At 29.9% G+C, this 20792-nt stretch overlaps 1 protein-coding gene across 3 annotated transcripts in view; it reads right to left on the bottom strand.

The window, feature by feature from the left end:
- Positions 1-8598: 8598 nt before the first annotated feature.
- aru (arouser) overlaps positions 8599-20792 on the bottom strand; it is a 204634-nt gene continuing 192440 nt past the window's right edge. For all 3 annotated transcript variants that reach the window (XM_085821476.1, XM_035357456.2, XM_035357455.2), the window contains 3 exons: positions 18348-18594; positions 17495-17644; positions 8599-14922 (listed from right to left, as the gene is read on the bottom strand). In XM_085821476.1, coding sequence (XP_085677602.1) covers positions 14767-14922; positions 17495-17644; positions 18348-18594 — 553 coding nt within the window. In that variant the 3' untranslated portion in view covers positions 8599-14766. The remainder of the gene's footprint in view (positions 14923-17494; positions 17645-18347; positions 18595-20792) is intronic.

The following is a 20792-nucleotide window of genomic DNA, read 5'->3' as shown; positions in this document are numbered from 1 at the left end:
TTGAAACCCTTCCCACGTCTTTTCCTCCTCCCCGTCACTCGTAAACAGAACTGCAATTGCAACTTGATCGTTTCAGCACCGCTATTATAAGGAAACTTCTGGTTTTATTTAAAAATTTAGTTTTTTTTTTAAATAAAACATTTAAATTGCAAATTACGTTGTTTTGCTTGAAAAGAATTCTGTAATATAAAAAATTTATAAAAATAATATAATTTAAAAAGAAGGTAAAAAAAAAAAAAAATTGAAATGTTTCAGATTTTAAATTACGTCCAAAGGGGCGTTTTTTAACATTTTGTGTGTTACCTTTCTTTATTAAATATCATGTTCCTCGCACTTAAACCATAAGATCCAGTGCAACAGCAATATCGCAAAATAGTTTTAAAACGAGCATATCTTTAGAATTTCCGATACAGAGACTCACGCGCTGGAGATAAAAATGTTTTTTCTGCACAACGTTGCCATTGCTCGCTTTGAAATCCTTGAATTTGTTAATCAAAAATTCGTCAAAGTTTTAAAAAATAGGAAATCGATCATAAAACAAATTTCAAATTTCAAATTTGGTCTTCCACATGCTCATATTCGTTGGAGGATTACGTTATTCAAAATTCGATGACTCAATGTACCGTTGTTTTATCACAATACGAGAAATATACATACATTTATGCAGATTTTTCATTATTTAATTTCTTCAAATATAATGCAGGACTCTAACATTTTGTGGCAACAGTTTGAAAAGTGAACCGACATTTATGAGTCCGACGCAAAATGCCAAAACGAAACTAATAGTCCTTCGGGATTCAAATCCCTTTGGACTAATAAGAAAATAATATAATTTAAAAAGAAGGTAAAATAAGAAAATAATATAATTTAAAAAGAAGGTAAAATAAGAATAAAATAAATTTCTAAATATTCAAATATTCTTACTTTGCATCAGATGATTTTTTATAATAATGATGCAACAACTACATATGTATATAATTTATTTTACAGCAAAATATTTATAGAACCAATGTTTTTATATATGAGTAATTTTATTAAATAATTTCAAGAAACAGGCAATGAGTGGAAAATACTAAAAATTTTATTATTACTAGTAATAATACAAATAAAACTAACAAAATGTACTTAAAATTCTTTTACACCAAACTGCAGTCTTTTTTTTAAATAAAATATTAATGTATACATACAGTCAGAAAAACTGTTGATTTTAATACAAATAAATATTATTTTTGGTTTTATTACTAGATGATAATAACCTGGCTTGAAAACCAACTTACTTAACTCTTTATATATACAGCTTTGGTTCTAACCTCCTTGCGAGAGATGGACGATGGAAGCGAAAGAGTACAGTCATGTTTTTGACTAAGGGCCCGATTCATGACATTTTTAACCACAGCGTTAAGTGATTTTTGCGGAATCACGTGGTTCTCTGACCTCCCAAGTAGTTAAATCGCAAGCATTGGTATTCTCATCAAAGCTAGCGTTAAATTGACGAGACGGCTGTTAAAGTAAGGTTTAAAATGCGGTTTAGCCCACTGCTTGGCGATTGTTTTTCAATGGGCAATAAACGCGCCAACATGGCTAACCCGATGTTTTGAAGCTGTGTTGTTATTCTGTTGCCACTAAATGTTATCGCCCTGTGTTATATTTAAAGAAATTAAATATTGAAAAATCTGCATAAATGTTTCTCGCATTGTGATAAAACAACGGTACCTAGAGCCATCAAATTTTGAATAACATACGTTTCCAACCTAATATGGGCATCTAGAAGCCCAAACTTGGAATTTTCTTTTATTATCATCAGATCATCATTTATTATCATCAGATCATATTTTGTAAAACTTGAACGAAATTTTTATTAGCAAACTCAAAGATTTCAAAGCGAGCAACTGCAACACAGTACGGGGGAAAAAAAAACATTTTTACGTGCAGAGCGCAAAACTGTGGATCAGAAATTTTAAAGATATGCTCATTTTAGAATTATTTTGCGATATTGCTGTTGAACTGAATTTTATGGTTTAAGTGTAAAGAACATTATATGATAAAGAAATGTAACACACAAAACGTTAAAAAAAACAGGGCGTAATGTAAAATCTAAAAGCTTTCATTATTTTTATTTTATTTATTTATTTATTTTACTTGTTAATTCTGTGGCGCTTTGAATGTTCTTATGTGGTTTCTTTTTTTAATCTAGTGTTTCCCTCCTGTGGGTTTTAGCCTTTTTCTGCATATATTACGGAAACGGCGTATAAACGTTTGTAAATTTATTTAAAGATGAGGGGGGATCCAAAAGGGTTTCCCCCTGAAATAAATTCATATATAAAACCCCTGAAAAAGATTTTACATTTTTCTTGAAACGGGTAAGTGAAAAATTTTTCTTGTATGGTTCGTTTTAAAGTTGCTTATTTTAATATTTTGTATTTCTTTTTGGCTCAATCCTAGAAGACTGGAAAAGCTAACGTTGTGCAATTCCCTGATGTTTTTTTAATGAAAATAGATCGATTTGTACATAGGCAAAGCCAATGCAGTGCGCAGTGCCGACGTTGTCCGTGATGCCGAGTTTGTGCAATTCTGAGATGTTTTCTTTAAGTGAAAATAGATCGATGTGCATATGGGCAAAGCCAATGTGGTGCGCAATGCCGAGGTTGTGCGCGATGCAGAGTTTGTGCAATTCTGGGATTTTTTTAAGTGAAAATAGATCGATGTGCACATGGGCAAAGCCAATGTCGGGCGCTATGCCGAGTTTGTGCAATTCTGGGATTTTTTTAAGTGAAAATAGATCGATGTGCACATGGGCAAAGCCAATGTATTGCGCAATGCCGAGGTTGTGCGTGATGCCGAGTTTGTGCAATTCTGGGATGTTTTTTTAAGTGAAAATGCACATAGGAAAAGACAATGTGGTGCGCAATGCCGAATTTGTGCAATTCTGGGATTTTTTTAAAGTGAAAATAGATCGATGTGCACATGGGCAAAGCCAATGTGGTGCGCGATGCCGAGTTTGTGCAATTCTGGGATGTTTTTTTAAATGAAAATAGATCGATGTGCACATGGGCAAAGCCAATGTGGTGCGCAATGCCGAGGATGTGCAATTCTGGCATGTTTTTTAAGTGAAAATAGATCGATGTGCACATGGGCAAAGCCAATGTGGTGCACAATGCCGAGGTTGTGCGCGATGCCGAGTTTGTGCAATTCTGGGATTTTTTTTAAGTGAAAATAGATCGAAGTGCAAATGGGCAAAGCCAATGGGGTGCGCAATGCCGAGGTTGTGCGCGATAACGAGTTTGTGCAATTCTGGGATGTTTTTAAGTGAAAATAGATCGATGTGGACATGGGCAAAGCCAATGTGTTGCGCAATGCCGAGGTTGTGCGCGATGCCGAGTTTGTGCAATTCTGGGATGTTTTTTTAAGTGAAAATAGATCGATGTGTACATGGGAAAAGCCAATGTATCAAATTGTGGCCAACAAATATTATCGCCCTGTATTATATTTAAAGGAATTAAACGATTAAAAATTCCTCATAAATGTATGTATTTTCCCCTCAATTTTGATAAAACAACGGTACCTAGAAACATCAAATTTAGAATAACGTCATCCTCCTGCGAATATGGGCATCTGGAAACCCAAATTTGAAATTTGGAATTTGTTTTATTATCGTTTTCATATTTTGTAAAACTTTAACGAATTTTTGATTAACATACTGAGGAATTTCAAAGCAAGTAATGACAATGCTCTACAGATAAAAACATTTTTATCTCCAGCGCGCGAGACTTTGTATCAGAAAATCTAAAGATATGCTTATTTTAAAATTATTTTGTGATATTGCTGTTGAACTGAATTTTACGGTTTAAGTGCGAAGAACATGATATTTAATTAATAAAGGTAACACGCAAAGTGTTAAAAATCGCACCTTTGGGGCGGAATGTAACATCTTAAATTTCAGATTTTATTTTGTTTTTTAATTTCATTATATTTGTTGTCTTTTTTTTAAATTTCCTATCGTTGACAATATTACCTACCTTTAAATATCGAAAAGCCATGGCTTTCACAGCGTTTTTTAATAACTAGATACGAATAAATTTCTTTGGAGAGAGCACAAATGTCCGAAGACAAATTGTCAAATAGCAGACGATAATTTATGTTTTAAAAAATATATACTTGCAGTTAAAAAGAATTTCCAAGCAGACGATTTCTCTTGGAATTTTTACTTCGTAATTTGGGCAGTTAATTCAGTTCCCGTTTGAATGTTCTTATGTGGTAGTTATCAATCGAGTGGTTTTATCTGTGTGTTTTTGCCATTTTTCTACATATATTTCGTTAAATAAACAATCGCTATGGATTTATCTGTGAGGCTGAGAGAGGTGAGTGAATGTACATGTAAATTTATTACTTTATTGGAAATGCAAGGGAAACGTGCCGTCATTGTCAAAAAGACTTTTTATTTTCCTGAAAAGGGTAAGTGAAAATATTTTTCCGTTTTAAAATTGCTTATTTTTAATATTTTCTTATTTTCTTTCATTGTGAGAAATTAGATTTTTTAAATTTATTAATGTGTAGAATTCTAATACGAAAGTATAGAACGTGGTTTAGGAATTTAAGAAAAATGGAAATGAAAGCTGTGTATGATGTTGATATTCAATAATAAATATTTTTCCTTTTTTTTTTTAATATAAAGCTTAAAAATTTTTAGAAAATAATGAAGATTGTTTACTTACTAGTATGTAAGAGATGGTGTCGTTACGTAGCAATAAGGTAATTTTGTAAAGATGATGAAGTTAAAATGTTCCGCAATATGAAATTAAAATTTTAAAAAATCTGTTTTTATTTGTATAAATACTAAAGCTTAAAAATATTCACCCTGTATGAGAGACTGCGACGTTATTAACTGTTAGAATTCACTTACCGTATTTAATAGTTTGTAATACAAAAAATTTAGTATACTTATTTCTACATTTGTAGAGAATACCACAGCCGACTGTATCATAGAGTTGTAGTATCATAGTATTATAGAGTTGGCTGTGGAGAATACATTGTGACGTCACAATCTTAGTCCCACACATTTATGAACGTCACATAGCTCCGCCTTCGCAACTTTGTTTATACATTGTTTACTGAAAATCGCCAAGCAGTGGGCTAAAGCACATTTTCACCAAAATAAGGACAGGTCTGAGTTATCACAAAGGTTAAAAATGTGATGTGCCTTATTAGTCCAAAGGGATTTGAATCCCGAAGGACTATTAGTTTCGTTTTGGCATTTTGCGTCGGACTCATAAATGTAGGTTCACTTTTCAAACTGTTGCCACAAAATGTTAGAGTCCTGCATTATATTTGAAGAAATTAAATAATGAAAAATCTGCATAAATGTATGTATATTTCTCGTATTGTGATAAAACAACGGTACATTGAGTCATCGAATTTTGAATAACGTAATCCTCCAACGAATATGAGCATGTGGAAGACCAAATTTGAAATTTGAAATTTGTTTTATGATCGATTTCCTATTTTTTAAAACTTTGACGAATTTTTGATTAACAAACTCAAGGATTTCAAAGCGAGCAATGACAACGTTGTGCAGAAAAAACATTTTTATCTCCAGCGCGTGAGTCTCTGCATCGGAAATTCTAAAGATATGCTCGTTTTAAAACTATTTTGCGATATTGCTGTTGCACTGGATCTTATGGTTTAAGTGCGAGGAACATGATATTTAATAAAGAAAGGTAACACACAAAATGTTAAAAAACGTCCCTTTGGACGTAATTTAAAATCTGAAACATTTCAGATTTTGTTTTATTTATTTATTTTTATTTAATTTTACTGTACGACTGATAATTTAAAGTAGCATTCTATTTTGATTCTAATATATTGTCGCCAAATCTGTTAGTTGGCGCCAGTGTTAAAAACTTGATAGTGTGATCTAAATTATAAATAATTTTGTTTTTTCTTTATAGTAAGATATATTATGTATTTTTTAGAAATTTTGAAGACGTTAAGTATGAATTTAAATATTCGACAAATTGTTTTGAGCCCATTATAATGTATCTAGTAGTAGATCTTCATGTTGCATTTTTAAGTATACTTACTTTAAATTTATTTAAATGTGTGAACAGGAAATATGTTTTAAGTAGCTTTACAAAATTAATTCTATTTTCTTATAAAAATTAAAATTTATCAGAAAATTGCATTCTTAAAAGTGTGATTAAATTCATTTAATACGTGGAACTGTTATTAAATACTAGTGCTTTAGATTTTAATGTTAAATTTCATGCATGCGTTTGTTAAATTTGCAAGTACATTTTAAAGAAAATCAATTTGTTCATAAATTTGTCTTGGAAGATCTCATGTTCAGCTTAATCAAATTTACTTTTGTGTGACCTTAAATTTGGCCACCGATAGTGAATTTGTTTTGGCATATTCATAATTTTGATTGGAAAACTTAGTGTTACTGTAAAAGAATGATCAACTGATTTTTACCTAATTATTGTAATGACTTGCAGGATTTTTCACAATGTGATGTTGCATACGTTTTACTCTTCTTTGTTATCAAATACATAAAAGAGTATATTCCTAATTTGATATTTCATCTTTTGTAAGAGTGTAATATATCATAATGTGATACTTGGGATTTTTTTTAGAGTACATAACAGTATTTTTTATTTTATTTTATTTTATTTTTATTTATTTATTTATTTTTTTTTTTTTTGACATGCTAATAGAACCAGTGTATTTTATTTACTTGTTGCTTTAAAACAGGTTTTAAATCAAGGCTATTTTTTTCTGCCTACTCATTATGCACATAAAACTTACTTAAGCTATATTTTTAACAAATTAATGAGATATATGTTTTAGGTTAGCTGCTTTAATAGAAAAAGAACTAAACTAAAATGATATACCTTGAAACATTTTATTGAAAATAAGAATATCTTAGTGTTGGCTAAGATTTATTTTTAAATATTTAAATTTAAAATTACTGAAGTTGTATTCATACCAATTTGTACCCACAGCTTTAATGGCCTCTAAATAGTTTAACATGTAATGTAAATAAAAATAATATGCTTAACTCCATCAGTACTGAAATGCCATAGCTGAGAAATTAAGAATTGTCATACAAATAGAGCACTGAGAGACGTATAATTTCTATATGACACATGAAATTACCTTGAATTCTAAAAGGGAAAAAGTTAAATAACTATGAAAGTATGATTATAAATCCAGTACAACCTCATAAAAATTTAAACATACAGCTGCGAGGAATTTATTGTCAAAAAATAGATTTTGAGATGCTTAACATTATGCATGTATTTAAAAGTAAAAACTGAAAAATCAATAAAGAAAGTATTTTTAACTAATATACAAATGTGAAATGTACTATATGAAAATGTTTTAGAAACTTTCAAAATAACTTAAATCATATGAGAAATTTGGCAGTTTAAAAAAAAAATACAAGAAAGAAGCTGAACTGCAGAGAAAAGAAGGGAGACAAAAGCCACACATCTTTATATGAATGCAAAAAATCGGAAGTTTGGATACCCTAGAATGTTAAATAATGTTTTAGCGAAAACCGCTAAAGAGCCAAAAATGGCACCCCAAACCTGAATTACAACCCTAAAGCGTGGCTACAATACGAGGCCCACGCTTGAACATGGCTGATGAGTCAACCTGTGTCTCTAGTAACTGTAATATGATTGGCTTATTTTAACGAAGTTTCCCAACTCTCGAACGAAGGTTGCTTACCGTAAGGATTCCTCCGACGGTCGTTGTCACGAATGCCAATTTAACCAACAGTCCTTACGGTTACTGGAGCCGTGAAATTTAGCGGTCGTCCGTTAAGAGAAGATCGTTATTTACGCTCCTTGTCGTGAATAGGGCCCTAAGACGTATTAATAGATGGCGAAGCGGTAACTGTTTTTTCATTTGTAAATACTCATCACTGTATCTCCATCAATAACTAAATAAATGTGAGTCGTCAGCGTAGAAATCCCTTAGACGCCGAGTTTACATTTATATTTTCCATAATGTGGTAAATACCTACTTTCCACAGTGATGCCATTTTATGTGTCATAACAAATTAAATTTACCTTCATTAAGGCCGAAAATATAGCCACTCTCCACAGTGTTGCCATTCGAAATGACATAACACCTTTAATTTACCTTTCAAATTAAAACTAGATAACAACTCGGTAAAGGATTTAAAAAAAGTATACTTCCTCATTTAAATTTAAATTATATCCTTTTAAAGATATATCTAATTGATATAATTTAAAGTGTGTTCAATTAAATTAATGTAAAACATATTTAATTTATAATTTAAGTAATCGATATGTTTTATAATCATTTATCACATTAAGACGTTTTCAGTGCCATACATTATTTATTTCCAAGCATAACAGTTTATGTTTATTTTTTGAACACTTTTAACCACTAGCAACTACTGCTGTTTGTTAAATCCTCATCCTTACTCATTACGAAATATTTTTCATTCAGTTTACCTTATTATTTATTCACATAAAAGTGCTGAGTAAAAGCATGATTTACAAAAAAAAAAAAAAAAACTGAATTATCCTTATCACATTCACGACAACACAACATTTTAGTCAAAGTGAATTGCACTGAAAATAAATTTTATTCAAAGATACACAACAACGTAAGTAGACATTTTCATAATAATACAAAAAGCAATTTGAAAACAATTCGAGTAATTTCAAAATATTCATGTATAAACAGTGGAAGACATTCTGTTTTGAATGTTCCGATCATCAGAAAATCGTCTGCTCTTATACGCAAGTTCTATTTACATGATAACTGCCATATAGTATGTATATTTAGAAATGATACAAAACCAACGCATACTTAACATATAGCTTAGTTGTACTAAATTGCAGAAAATATGATCATAATTCAGGCTATATTCTGAATGTGTTAATTCCAGTAATTACTGTATTCTTTTGAATTAAGTAACATTCATTTCTAAATTATTTCTTCAATTAAGACACTGTCGATTCTTAGAAGCATTCTTTAATTTCAGCATCATCAACAACAAAAACAAAAAAATACTTACAAATAAACGAAATAAAACGTTCAAATTCATCCAGCAGATATTTTTAAAGTAATCTACTTCGATTTACCAATAAGTAATATATATTTATTTAAACTATCAATTTATAAAAATTATTTACTATGAAATAATTATTTATTAGAAAAAACAACTGCGATTCTAGAAGCAATCTTTAATTTCAGTACTAACAATAAAAAGATTTTAATTTAAAAAAAATAAATGACATAAAACATTCAAATACATTTTGAAAATATTTTTAAATAATCGACATCAACAACAATAATAAAAATATTTAGAAATATTAGTAGCATCTGAATATTTAACAATTTAGAAAAATTTGGGATTTTAAGATGCTGCTGATTCTGAGAAGCAATTCTTAATGTGTACCAAGAAAAAAACATTTGTTTTGATTCTAAGCAAATAAAATAACACATTCAAATACCTCTCAAGCTTTTTTTTAAAATAATCTACACCTATGCGTCTATAACAATAGTGTATTTATTTAAATTACTATTTTGGGAAAATTAATTATTTCAAAATAATTAATAATCCGAAAAACATTGCTCTTCTTTGATGCCACTGATCAAATGATGCATCTCGTTTTCAGTAATGTATATGATTGGGAAAGTACGTCTTAGCATGAAAGAAGTACGGTATATAAAACAAGATCAAAAATGGAAATAAAACAACTAACTAATAAATTCTTGTGCACTTCATTTAACAGATGGATCTGCATGATTAGTTCAATTAATTAATTATTATCTGATTAATTACTAACTAATTAACTGAACTAGTAATTTATATTTCACTTTATTGCATTAATTAGTTATAATTAGCATAATTAAGCTAAAACGATATGCATGCTTTTAAAAAGCAATTGATGGATTTTTTTAGATCAATTGATTATTCATTATTTGATTAAATAATAATTAACTAACTGAATTATAACTCTCACCTTAAAGAATTGATAATTAGTTTAACTAATTCAAGCTCTTTAAAATACACACTCTGAAAAGCATCAAAATAACTTACTCGTTGAGTAATTATATTATAATAAACAAGTCAAACCTTAAAAATACAAATAAAACAAAGCCTAAATTTTTTCGAATCCGTATCCTAATTACAAGAATTGCGAGAAGGAAAAAAGTTTTCTTGGATCATAAAGTTCCAATTTAAAGCAAAATTTCAAATGCACAATTAATGGAATACAAATTTATATACTTTTTTAAAAATTTGCTTATATTTATCAAGAAAGTACAAGCGAAATTTAGGAAACAAAAACCGTAATTAACCTTTAAATCTTAAGGTTAATTCTCTCAATATAATTTGACCAAAAATATATGAAAATACACTTTTCTAGAAAATTTTGAAATCAAAAATGTGTAGAAAGGGAAGGAGAAAGATTATTTCAAGAGTTAACATAACATAAACGCTAAGTATTGAATGTTAAACTAGGATAAATTATGAAAGGTTCAAAATCATGAGAACTTCTATTACAAGTCAATAATACTAATCTTTTTAAAGTTTTCAGTTAAATTACTGAACAATTTTTTAGGTTAGGATTTGGAAGGTTCGAGTTTTCAAATCTCGAATCTTGATTCAGATGTTCCATTTTTAGTCAAAAGCATACAGAATGAATATTCTTTTTTTTTTAGTTTATTTGATAGTGAATAGACATTGTAAGATTTTTATGAAACAAATTATTTAGTCTGATTAGAATTGTAAAATGGCGATTTGATTTTTTTTCAAACGTTCTTACAACATTAAATATTAAAATTAATGAAATTAGAATTTGTAGCTTCTTGCTAAAAAGATAGTTTATTAGAAGGAAGAAAAACGTCACAGAATTTTGATCTTCACAGAAGCTGTTTAAACTCATAAATTAACTGTTTAAACTCACAATCCATTGAAAAAACAGATACTGCAAGCTATTAAAACTGGTTTAATAAAACAAATATTTATTCTATAATATATAAAAATAGATTAAATAATATTTTAGCTTATTTATAACTTAAACACACAGATTTTAATTGTAAAAAGACTTAATTTATATAATGGCAACTAGGCCAATTCTTTCCTATTCCAATACATTTATTTGAACATTATTAATTAAAATATTTGTTCATTTTTCTCAAATCTAAGATTAAAAGGGATTATGATTAGTACGATGCGATCACAAAGCAAAAATATTTTAGGGTTTTTATGCACTCAATTACGCAGAATATAGTTTTATTTATTAGTAAATTCTTTATATAAACACAATATTTTTCGATTATTTTATTCTTCATTTATTTTTTAAAAATATTCAAAAATGTTTTGTAAAAATGTTTATTAATTAATAATTTTATTAAAATTTTACAAGAAATACTCAAGGAATATAATAAAAAAATTTCTTAATTTATAAAAATTCCTTATAAAAACTTTATAAAATATTCAATACATATTTTTACAAAATATACTCTATAACTTTCTAATTAACTAGTAAAGCATATCCTAATACATTTTTTAGACAATTAACTTAGAGTAATTTTGGATATAAATCTTATAGTTAAAAAAGAAATCACTTGATATTTCTAAAAATTGTTTTGATTATTTGCGATATTGTAATTAAACCATTCATCCTTTTACAATTGCATGAAGAAGTTATAATTACTTATTATTTAAAAAATGATTTTGATTATGTAATTAAAAATTTGCTTGCAATACTCAAATTATTATCAATATTATTTAAAATTACATCACAATCTTGCAATAAAAACTATTATTTTTAAAATTATTTTGATCATTTGATTTAATAATTAGTTTGCTTTTAACAATTTAATCATTATTAATTAGAATTACATTATAATTTTTAAAAAAAATTCAAATAAATTTCATTATTTGCATTTTGTTATAAAATAGTTTGCTACTAATTCTTCAATTATTATTATTATTAATAAAGAAATTTAAAATATAATTAAAATTATTATTATTATTATTACAAATTATAACCTTACCATGTGTCATTTTGTTCTTTATTTTGTTTTAAGTTTGATTTTAAAATGCTGATATAATAATAGCAAAACATCTAATAATTATGTTAAATATTATAATTGTTAATAATAGTTACGTTATGCTCGGTTTTTCTACAGCTAAAGCATTTATATGAAAAAGGTTGAAAAATATCTTTTAACTGGGAAATTTACCAAATTTTTAACTGTATAATGAAAAGAATATTCCTTTGTTTATTAATCAAAAACTCATCCACCCTGTGATTTGCACACACTATAATTTTAGCAATTACTTTTGTTTACTGTAAAAATTACTTTACCAAACTACCATTCATTAATATAAAACTGATAAATGCTGTGGTAGGGCTGTATTTTGGACTAGGCATCTTGCAGGAACAGCCCAAAAGTACAATATTTTCAACATAAGAAAATATCTTCAAGTAAAAAAGAAGTTTTCATTGTAAAATAATTATATAAAAATGTGTGAATTTATAACTACTTTCTCTAATAAAACTGTTATACATTTATAAAAAAAAAATAACAAAGAAAATATATCTATAGATAAAACAGCTTTGAAAATTCTTTCCTGAGTATTATGAAGAGGTATATATATACACATATAAATCTGTAAGAAAAACTGAACATTTCAGTTTCAGTTTCTTTCAAGATTACTTTTAAAAGATTTAAAAAAATTAAAATATTTAATTCTTCAGAAACAATTACTTTTGCCCATTCCATTTAGAAAATCAGAGCAGTACATCTAACACTAAAGATATTTACAAAACAGTACACATATTACAGGGACCTCCCTTATAAAATAAAGGAAAAAGAATTTACCAAAATTATAAGTAGATAGAAAAATTCTCTTTACAAAATTATTTAGAATGAATATACAACGGTTCTTGAAATTGTAAAATTTTGAACTTCTACAAATAAAAGCAATTTAAAAAATTGGAAAAGTTTTCATATAATATAAATTTATATCCTTCAATTTTATTAAAACTATATTATTTTGATCATTTTGAAGCATTAGATAATAGATTCAAGAAAAGATTGTTCTCTAAAGCAACATATATACAAAGAAAATGGCAACTAAAAGGTCATTAAGGTATAACTAAATCCACATTTTATAATAAGCTTATACATGGTTATGTTTGTAAATCATAATACAGAGTGGCCATAAAATCTTTCTCATTTTACAAAAATTAATTAAAGAGTATTAAGCATAAAATGTCTGTAGAAATATCACAAAAGCAATCAAATATAATTTTTTTCTCATTGATATGATGCCAGTCAGAGAACCCTTCTAATTTTATTTTGTACCCTTGGTAAAATATGTTTCTAAACATGGTGTAGATTTTTCTAGCATTTTCAAATCACACTAAGTAATAAATATTTTAATCATTACATTTTAATAAAGATATTTTATCATTACATGTATTATTTATTACATCATTTAGGAATGCAGAATCAGTAGCACAATGTTTTTTGGACATGCTATAACACTTTGCAGCATCTTATCGTGTGCAATGTCTAAGATGCCATGTAATGTATATTTAAATATGCTGAAGCTTTTTGAAGTACCTTAGCTTTCACATAGCCCACATGTAATATATATCTGGAATACTAAAACTCTTGCAGTGCCATTTGCATAATATTCGTGGTAAAATGTAATGTGCATTTGAAATGCTGGAACTTTTAGTGACAACTTACTTTGTAAGGCACTCAAGGTATTATGTAATATGCATTTATACATGCTGAGTTCTTTGCAGCGTCTTATACTGTGCAATGTCCATAGTACCACATAATGTGTATTTAAACATGTTGGAGTTCTTCATAGCAACTTATCTTGCAAGATGCCATTAATACTAACAATGCATATTTGGTATGCTGAAACTCTTTGTAGTGCCTTACTTTACATGGTACCATGGTATCACATAATGTGCATTTGGAACTCTTTTTGGCAAATTACTTATTGAATGCCATAGCAGCATTAGACACTCTAATTAGAGACGTTTGGTTAGACAAAACATGAAACTAAATATTACACACATATGTAGTGGTTATTATAGTTAATTATAGTTAAATTAAACATTCTTTGTATTTTCAGCGGATGCTTACCAGAAATGGAAAATATTTACTTAAGCACCTTTACTGTGTTCAGGTTTTTTAACTCTTAACAGATATTTCCCAGTAAACTTTTGTAATGTGGAAGAATTTATGGCCACTCTTTTGTTTTAATCTACTAAGCATCGAGATATGAGCAATAGTGCACATTCAGAAGATCTGCTGCTCTCATCTCCACAGACTTCACATTTGACATTCCATAAGTTCATTTGCAGTTGATACTGCAAACGTCTTGTTAAAGAATATTTCAAATAACACATATTTCTATATTGTTCATACATCTGGCCACAACTTTGAACAAAAGAAACGTTTCAAAGAAATATTTGATCTGGATCTTCAAAAATTAAGTGACATTTAGAACACATCAGCTAAATGAGCAATATCTAAGCAAAAAAAATCTTTTTTTAAGCACAGTTTTGCTTCTACTGTAGATGGAAAGGAGGTTGCAAACAGTTCAACTCAATTCAACATTGACTGCAATGCCACTACAAGGTTTTATTCGGTGTTATTCAATTGGCTAAGGCCCAAGAAATTGCTATGCATGAAGGGATGAAGGTTCTGGTTATCTAAGATTGCACATCCATGTGTAGGACAATATCTTCAGAAATAACGAAATTCACCTTTTTTGCCCTGTCTTTCTCGCCTGACCCAATCGGCCGGTGCCGGTTGAATCGGTATGACTGGTGTTGGTCTGTGAGGCGAAGTTGGCTCTTTGTGCCCATTTTCGCTGGCCGGCTTTGTCACGATGGCTTCGCTCTGCAAGAATTTGAACATAAAATCAAAATTAGTGTTTGACAGATATTTAACACAGAAGTGCAGAAACAGAAATTAAAAATTTTTTGCAGAACATGTCTAGACCCAGTTATTGTCTGAGCACAGAGACTGATGCAAATGGGATACTACATTTACAAACAGCACATTAGAGTAAAACGTTATTATGCTTTGAGTACATCTGACGACAGAGTTTCGTCATGCACTTGTTTCGCGTAAGTTACGGATGACGAATTTTAATTCGTCATTCAAACTAGGACAAAATTAAACATGTACATTTTTGTTCATTACAAGAGTTATTTGTAACAGTTGTAAGAGAATGCTTCTTCCAATGCTTCAGAGCAGGTTGTTCATGATAGACTGCCCCAAATTGTCAGAAATAAGCAATACAGTACAAAGTCCGTAATCCGGACATCCATTACCCGGAATGATTTATAATCCGGACCTTAAAGCCATGAACTTATGCATGCGCGTTTGATGCGCGCGTCCGCTATGCATGCGTGTAAAGCCAGTAAGGCGTTTACACATGCGTGCTTCCGATAGTGAAGAAAGTGACAGAGAACGAAAACAAAATGTTATTATTGAATGTTATTGTTATTGAAAACGGAAAAATTTCGATTGACAAGTTAGTCGGTATTCTCGACACAGCAATTACAGGATTTGAACAGTGGAACTTTGTAACTGAACAAGAAATTATGTCTGTTTACAGAAGAGAGAATTAAAGAGAAAGTATTAGCACAGAAAACGAAGCAACTTAAACAACTTACATTGAAAGAAATGTTTAATAAAATAAACAAATAAATATTAAGCTTTTTTTTTTTTTTTTTTTTTTTTTTTGTAAATTTTGATACTCTTTAGATCTTAATTGCTCTTTATTTCATAAATTACGGTTTCATATTTTTAATTGTATAATTTCTGCATGCCATCATACCAGATTTAAATTGATGATCTATAATTCGGAAAAACCCTAATCCGGAATCGCCGAAGTCCCGACAAGTCCGGATTACGGACTTTGCACTATATATCTTACGAAAGTGATAACAAAGGTTTCAATGAAAGAGAAAACTAAGAAATTTGATGACGATGATGACTATAGTGAATTACAATATAAGGTATCTCTCCCACCTTCTTAGCATGCCTTCGTGGTATAATGGTCAGCATATTCGGCATGTATTCGAGAGGTTCGAGGTTTGAGTCATTGCTCATTTTTCATCTCTCCTGCTTTCAAAAAATACCTAATGTGTCTACAGTGGTGCCCGAACTAAAAAAATGTGGTGGACTATGATTCTCCACCACCAGGATTTGGCGATTAATTCCCCTAATCTCCAGTCGCGCTTTAAAAGGGGGGCATATAAGGTATTTCTCCTGCTTTCTTAGCATGCCTCCGTGGTGTAATGGTCACCACACTCGCCGCGTATTCGAGAGGTCCAAGTCCTGGCAAGGGCATTGCTCATTTTATCTCACCTACTTCAAAAAAATACCTAATGTCTCCACAACAAGAAGAAAATTTCGAAGACAATAGCGAACTAGAAAGTGATGATGATTGCGAAATATTACCGAGATTTCAAAGACATACCAGACACTCTTATCGAGCAGTTTTAGTGAATATTCTAGTGAAGAATTGCCAGGAGAATGGATTTTCAAGAACAAAGAAACTCTCATTAATGTAAAGCGGTTTTGTGCAATACCTGGGATCAATTCTATTGTCTGCGTAGACTAGCTGAAAATTTTAAGGCTTTAAAATGTTTTGAAAGAAATCCTGAATGAAGATTTTTGGGATATTATAGTAGAACAGACAAATGAATAAATGAATTTTAAAATAAATAAATAAACAAATAAATTCTCTAATAAATGCACTCATACAAAACCTACTACCTTTATATACTATTCCGCACATCAGCAAATTCAATCCATTCCAAACGTAAGAATGTTTTCAAATACATCTGTATCCAAGACGTTTATGGAAAACCAGAACATTTTTGTTTATGCAATACAGTATTTTTTTAAAAACGAAAGAACACGTTTTAAAGTCTTGTTTCACTGTTCTCAAACATCTTCACAGCAAGATTCACTGATCACTTGAAAGAGTATTATTTCTAACTTTTAAATGGCTGTAAGCAGGATGCTGTATCACAGCTTTGGATGTGGCATTCTTCCTTGACGCTAAGTGGTATTTATTAAGAAGACACAAATAAAATTTAATAAATAAAGTACTTAATTAAAACTATTGTACCTTCAGGTTGATTTATCTTGACACAAAACATTTGAATAATATCTGAATTTTTTATATCTTTTAAAATCTTATTAATGAAGGCAGTTGCATATAGAGGGAGGATTATTTCAAGAACTAACACAGATAAATATGTTAAATTGGAAAATTAAGAATATAAGGCCCAGGGCAAAAATAGGGTGATACTAGTAATGAAGGTTCAATTAAATTTCAACAATAGTCTTCCTAATACAAAACTACTACTTTTCGAAAGTTTTGAGCTAAAATGTTTGACTTTATTAAATGACTTCATAAGGCCAACGAAACGTATAAAAGAATGTTCCTTACATTAGCATAGGAGCCATTTGTTCGGACGGAATAAATTGGATTATGAAATTCGTCTTCATCGCTGACAGGACCCACTATGGTATGTGGAACATGGGCAACCTGTCCTTTGGAATTCTTGGCCTTCCACCATTTTCGGCTGTCATCTAACACCTATCAGGAAAATATAAATTCAGAAATAAATATATACATAATGCTTGAAAGCTATAATACAAGAGTACAGAAGACTGAAATTTAATTACAGTGGATATTTTTATAAGATTCATCTAGTTCAAACAGTAATTGCTATGTTACGCTTTTTATAACTTTTTGATTTTGAAGCCACATTACCAATTACGTTTTACGATACCAAAAACACTTTCTTTTTTGAATTTTGGTGAACTTTATTAAAACTATGTAAATTTTTTCCTGAAATGACAAACTATTTTCTTCCATATTTCAATTCCACGATTCAAATTACGCCAACCTGCCAAGTTTTGTAAAATTCACAAGAGTAGTTTCTAAAAAAATTAACTCTCAGAATTTTAGCTCCTCAATATTAATTGTGTATAGCATATATTTATTAATAATAAATTTGCATTTTTAGTGAATTTTAAAAATTTTTCAAAAACATTTTTTATTTATAACTCATATAACTTTTACTGTCCTCAAAGATTTGTTTGTTTGTTTGAAGTGTTAAGTATTGATTGTGCTGTGTGATGCTGAGAAGAGTTGTACGAGTATATTTGTGGAAAGTTCGAGAACTGTAAAGTGTTTCTTTTGGTTAAAAAAAAATTATCAAGCTATCATTGGTTATGTGTGCATTCAAACCATTACGAACCAGTAGGTGAGCAACAATATTATCAAACACGCGTACCTCTAAGTATTCGCCTCTGAGGACTGTCAGTTCCTTGTCGTTGTTAGCCGTCCTAGGATACATGACTTGGACCACGTGTGCTCCTTTTTGTCTCAGCTCCTCCAGGAACTGCTTCTGGTGGTGTTCGAACTGTAACTGAGGATCGGACACGACGCGGTCGATGGAATCTGCGCTGAAATCGGACCTCATGTCCCTCTCTCTGGTATCGTGGAATTCTCTATCTGAAACCGGTGTCGCTGCATCGTTCCTAAAATTATAAGCGATAGGTTATTTGTTAAATTCCTTATTTCTGTAATTTCAAGACAGTAAAAAAGAATTTCAAACAATTATATGAAAACTTTAAAAGACTTTCTAAAACGAATAGTTAGCAATTTTAAAGAGCAAAAAAGGAATTCCTAAAATGTTTAATGCTTTCATTGAGGATTTTCAAAAAGACAGTAGGTTGCAGTTGCGTTAGAGATGAGGAAACGGCGAAAACTTTCATGCAGCCAGACTATTTTAACAGGGATCCAACTACCAATGAATCATTTTACCACTCAACTGTTGACGGATCCCAGTGTGGTCAAAGGTATAATTTGGTTATATGTTTCTTCGTATGGGAAAATATTTGTAACTGCATGTTTTAATTTAATTTTATTTATGTGTTTGTTATTTTGTTGTGCCGGGAAATCCTCATAGACATTTTCTAATTATGTACTAATTGTGACTAATGGCAGTACTAATGATAAAATTTAGCTTTATCTGTCCATTTCATACAGGATTCATTATTCGCACTGGAACACAGTCTTTCACAAGGTGTTCTAAAGCACAGTCTATGAGATGCGTACTTAAGCAAGTAGTAAAGTACAATTTTTAGAATGTGCATTGTTGAAATCAAGGGTCAAAACAATATTGTTTAAGTATTAAAAAAATTACCTCCTTACATTTTATAATAATACAGTTACAAGTATTAAATAATATTAACAAATACACTTTTTTATCCTTTTCCAAAATACTCATAGAAGTTTAAGTACATGGAAATCAGAAATCTGTTAGTTTGGTACATTTATCTTTACCATATTGGCAACACCAAGTTCTCTTTCTCTGTGTGTGAGCCATGAATGCTGTTGTAATGTTGTGCATGTGTTGTTAAGTTTCAATAAAAAATGTGAAAAGATACGTTTCTTATTTTTCGACTTTCTTCTTCATATGATATCGATTTATTTAACATGGTAGCAGTTCTCGTGGTTTGTGAATATGAATGAAGAATTTAGTAGTTATAATTTGTTTTAAAAGTTACCGGTACTAGCGTAAAAATGGCATGTACAAGAAGCAGCGATATCGGCATACCGTTATTTGATGGTTCGGACTATTTTAATTGGAAAGTGCGTATGATGAAATTTCTTCAATTTAAAAAGTGTAAAGATGTGGTTCAGCGAAAAGTCAGTGAAAACGATGACGTGGAAAAATGGGAAGAAAAGTATATCCAAGCTACAAATTACATTTACGGCGCCATAACAAACAAGCAATTGGAATACATTCACGAGTGTGAGACTGCATTTGATATAATTACGAAATTTGATGCAATGTATTTAAAAACTTCAAAATTTAACAGGGAAGACTATCTACAAATTGTTTGTAGAAATAACTTAGAATGTGTTAAACTGAAAAGTTATCCTGATGTAAATATATTTTTCGATGATTTTGAGAAGTATGTGAACGAACTGAAACATGCCAGCGCCACCGTAACGGAACAAGAAAAATTGAACTATATGCTAAGAGCATTACCTTCAAATTACAGTCACATTGATGCAATGTATTTAAAAACTTCAAAATTTAACAGGGAAGACTATCTACAAATTGTTTGTAGAAATAACTTAGAATGTGTTAAACTGAAAAGTTATCCTGATGTAAATATATTTTTCGATGATTTTGAGAAGTATGTGAACGAACTGAAACATGCCAGCGCCACCGTAACGGAACAAGAAAAATTGAACTATATGCTAAGAGCATTACCTTCAAATTACAGTCACATTGGTGACTTAATAGATGTATTACCAGAGAAAGACAGAACAGTCGAGTACCTAAAGAGCAAAATCAAATCAAAATTACTTGAAGAGAAAAATGATTATGAAGATTGTGCACCAGCAGAAAAATCAAATGTGTTCAAAATTGAAACAAGCAAATCGGGTCCACAAGGAAATGTCTGTTATAATTGTGGAAAACCTGGTCACATTAAAAAGAATTGTTGGCATGTCCATCAAAGGAACTATCGTGGTAATGGCTCCACTAATTATCGTGGTCGAAGTTCTTCAAACAATCGAGGACGTAGTTGTGCTTTTAGTGGACATCGTGAACGTGGCGCATACTCTAACCAGAGGATAAACACTCATCAAGGCAATAGTTTTGACACCACTGTTATTGAAAGTAACATGACAAGTTCCAGTGCAAATACTGTGATGAATA

Source organism: Stegodyphus dumicola, chromosome 1, assembly GCF_044657685.1.
Source record: "Stegodyphus dumicola isolate Sdum_Otavi_A_Nest chromosome 1, ASM4465768v1".
NCBI lineage: Eukaryota > Metazoa > Arthropoda > Arachnida > Araneae > Eresidae > Stegodyphus > Stegodyphus dumicola.
The sequence above is the reverse complement of the archived record's forward strand: the minus strand, read 5'-3'. Positions and strand labels throughout refer to the sequence as shown.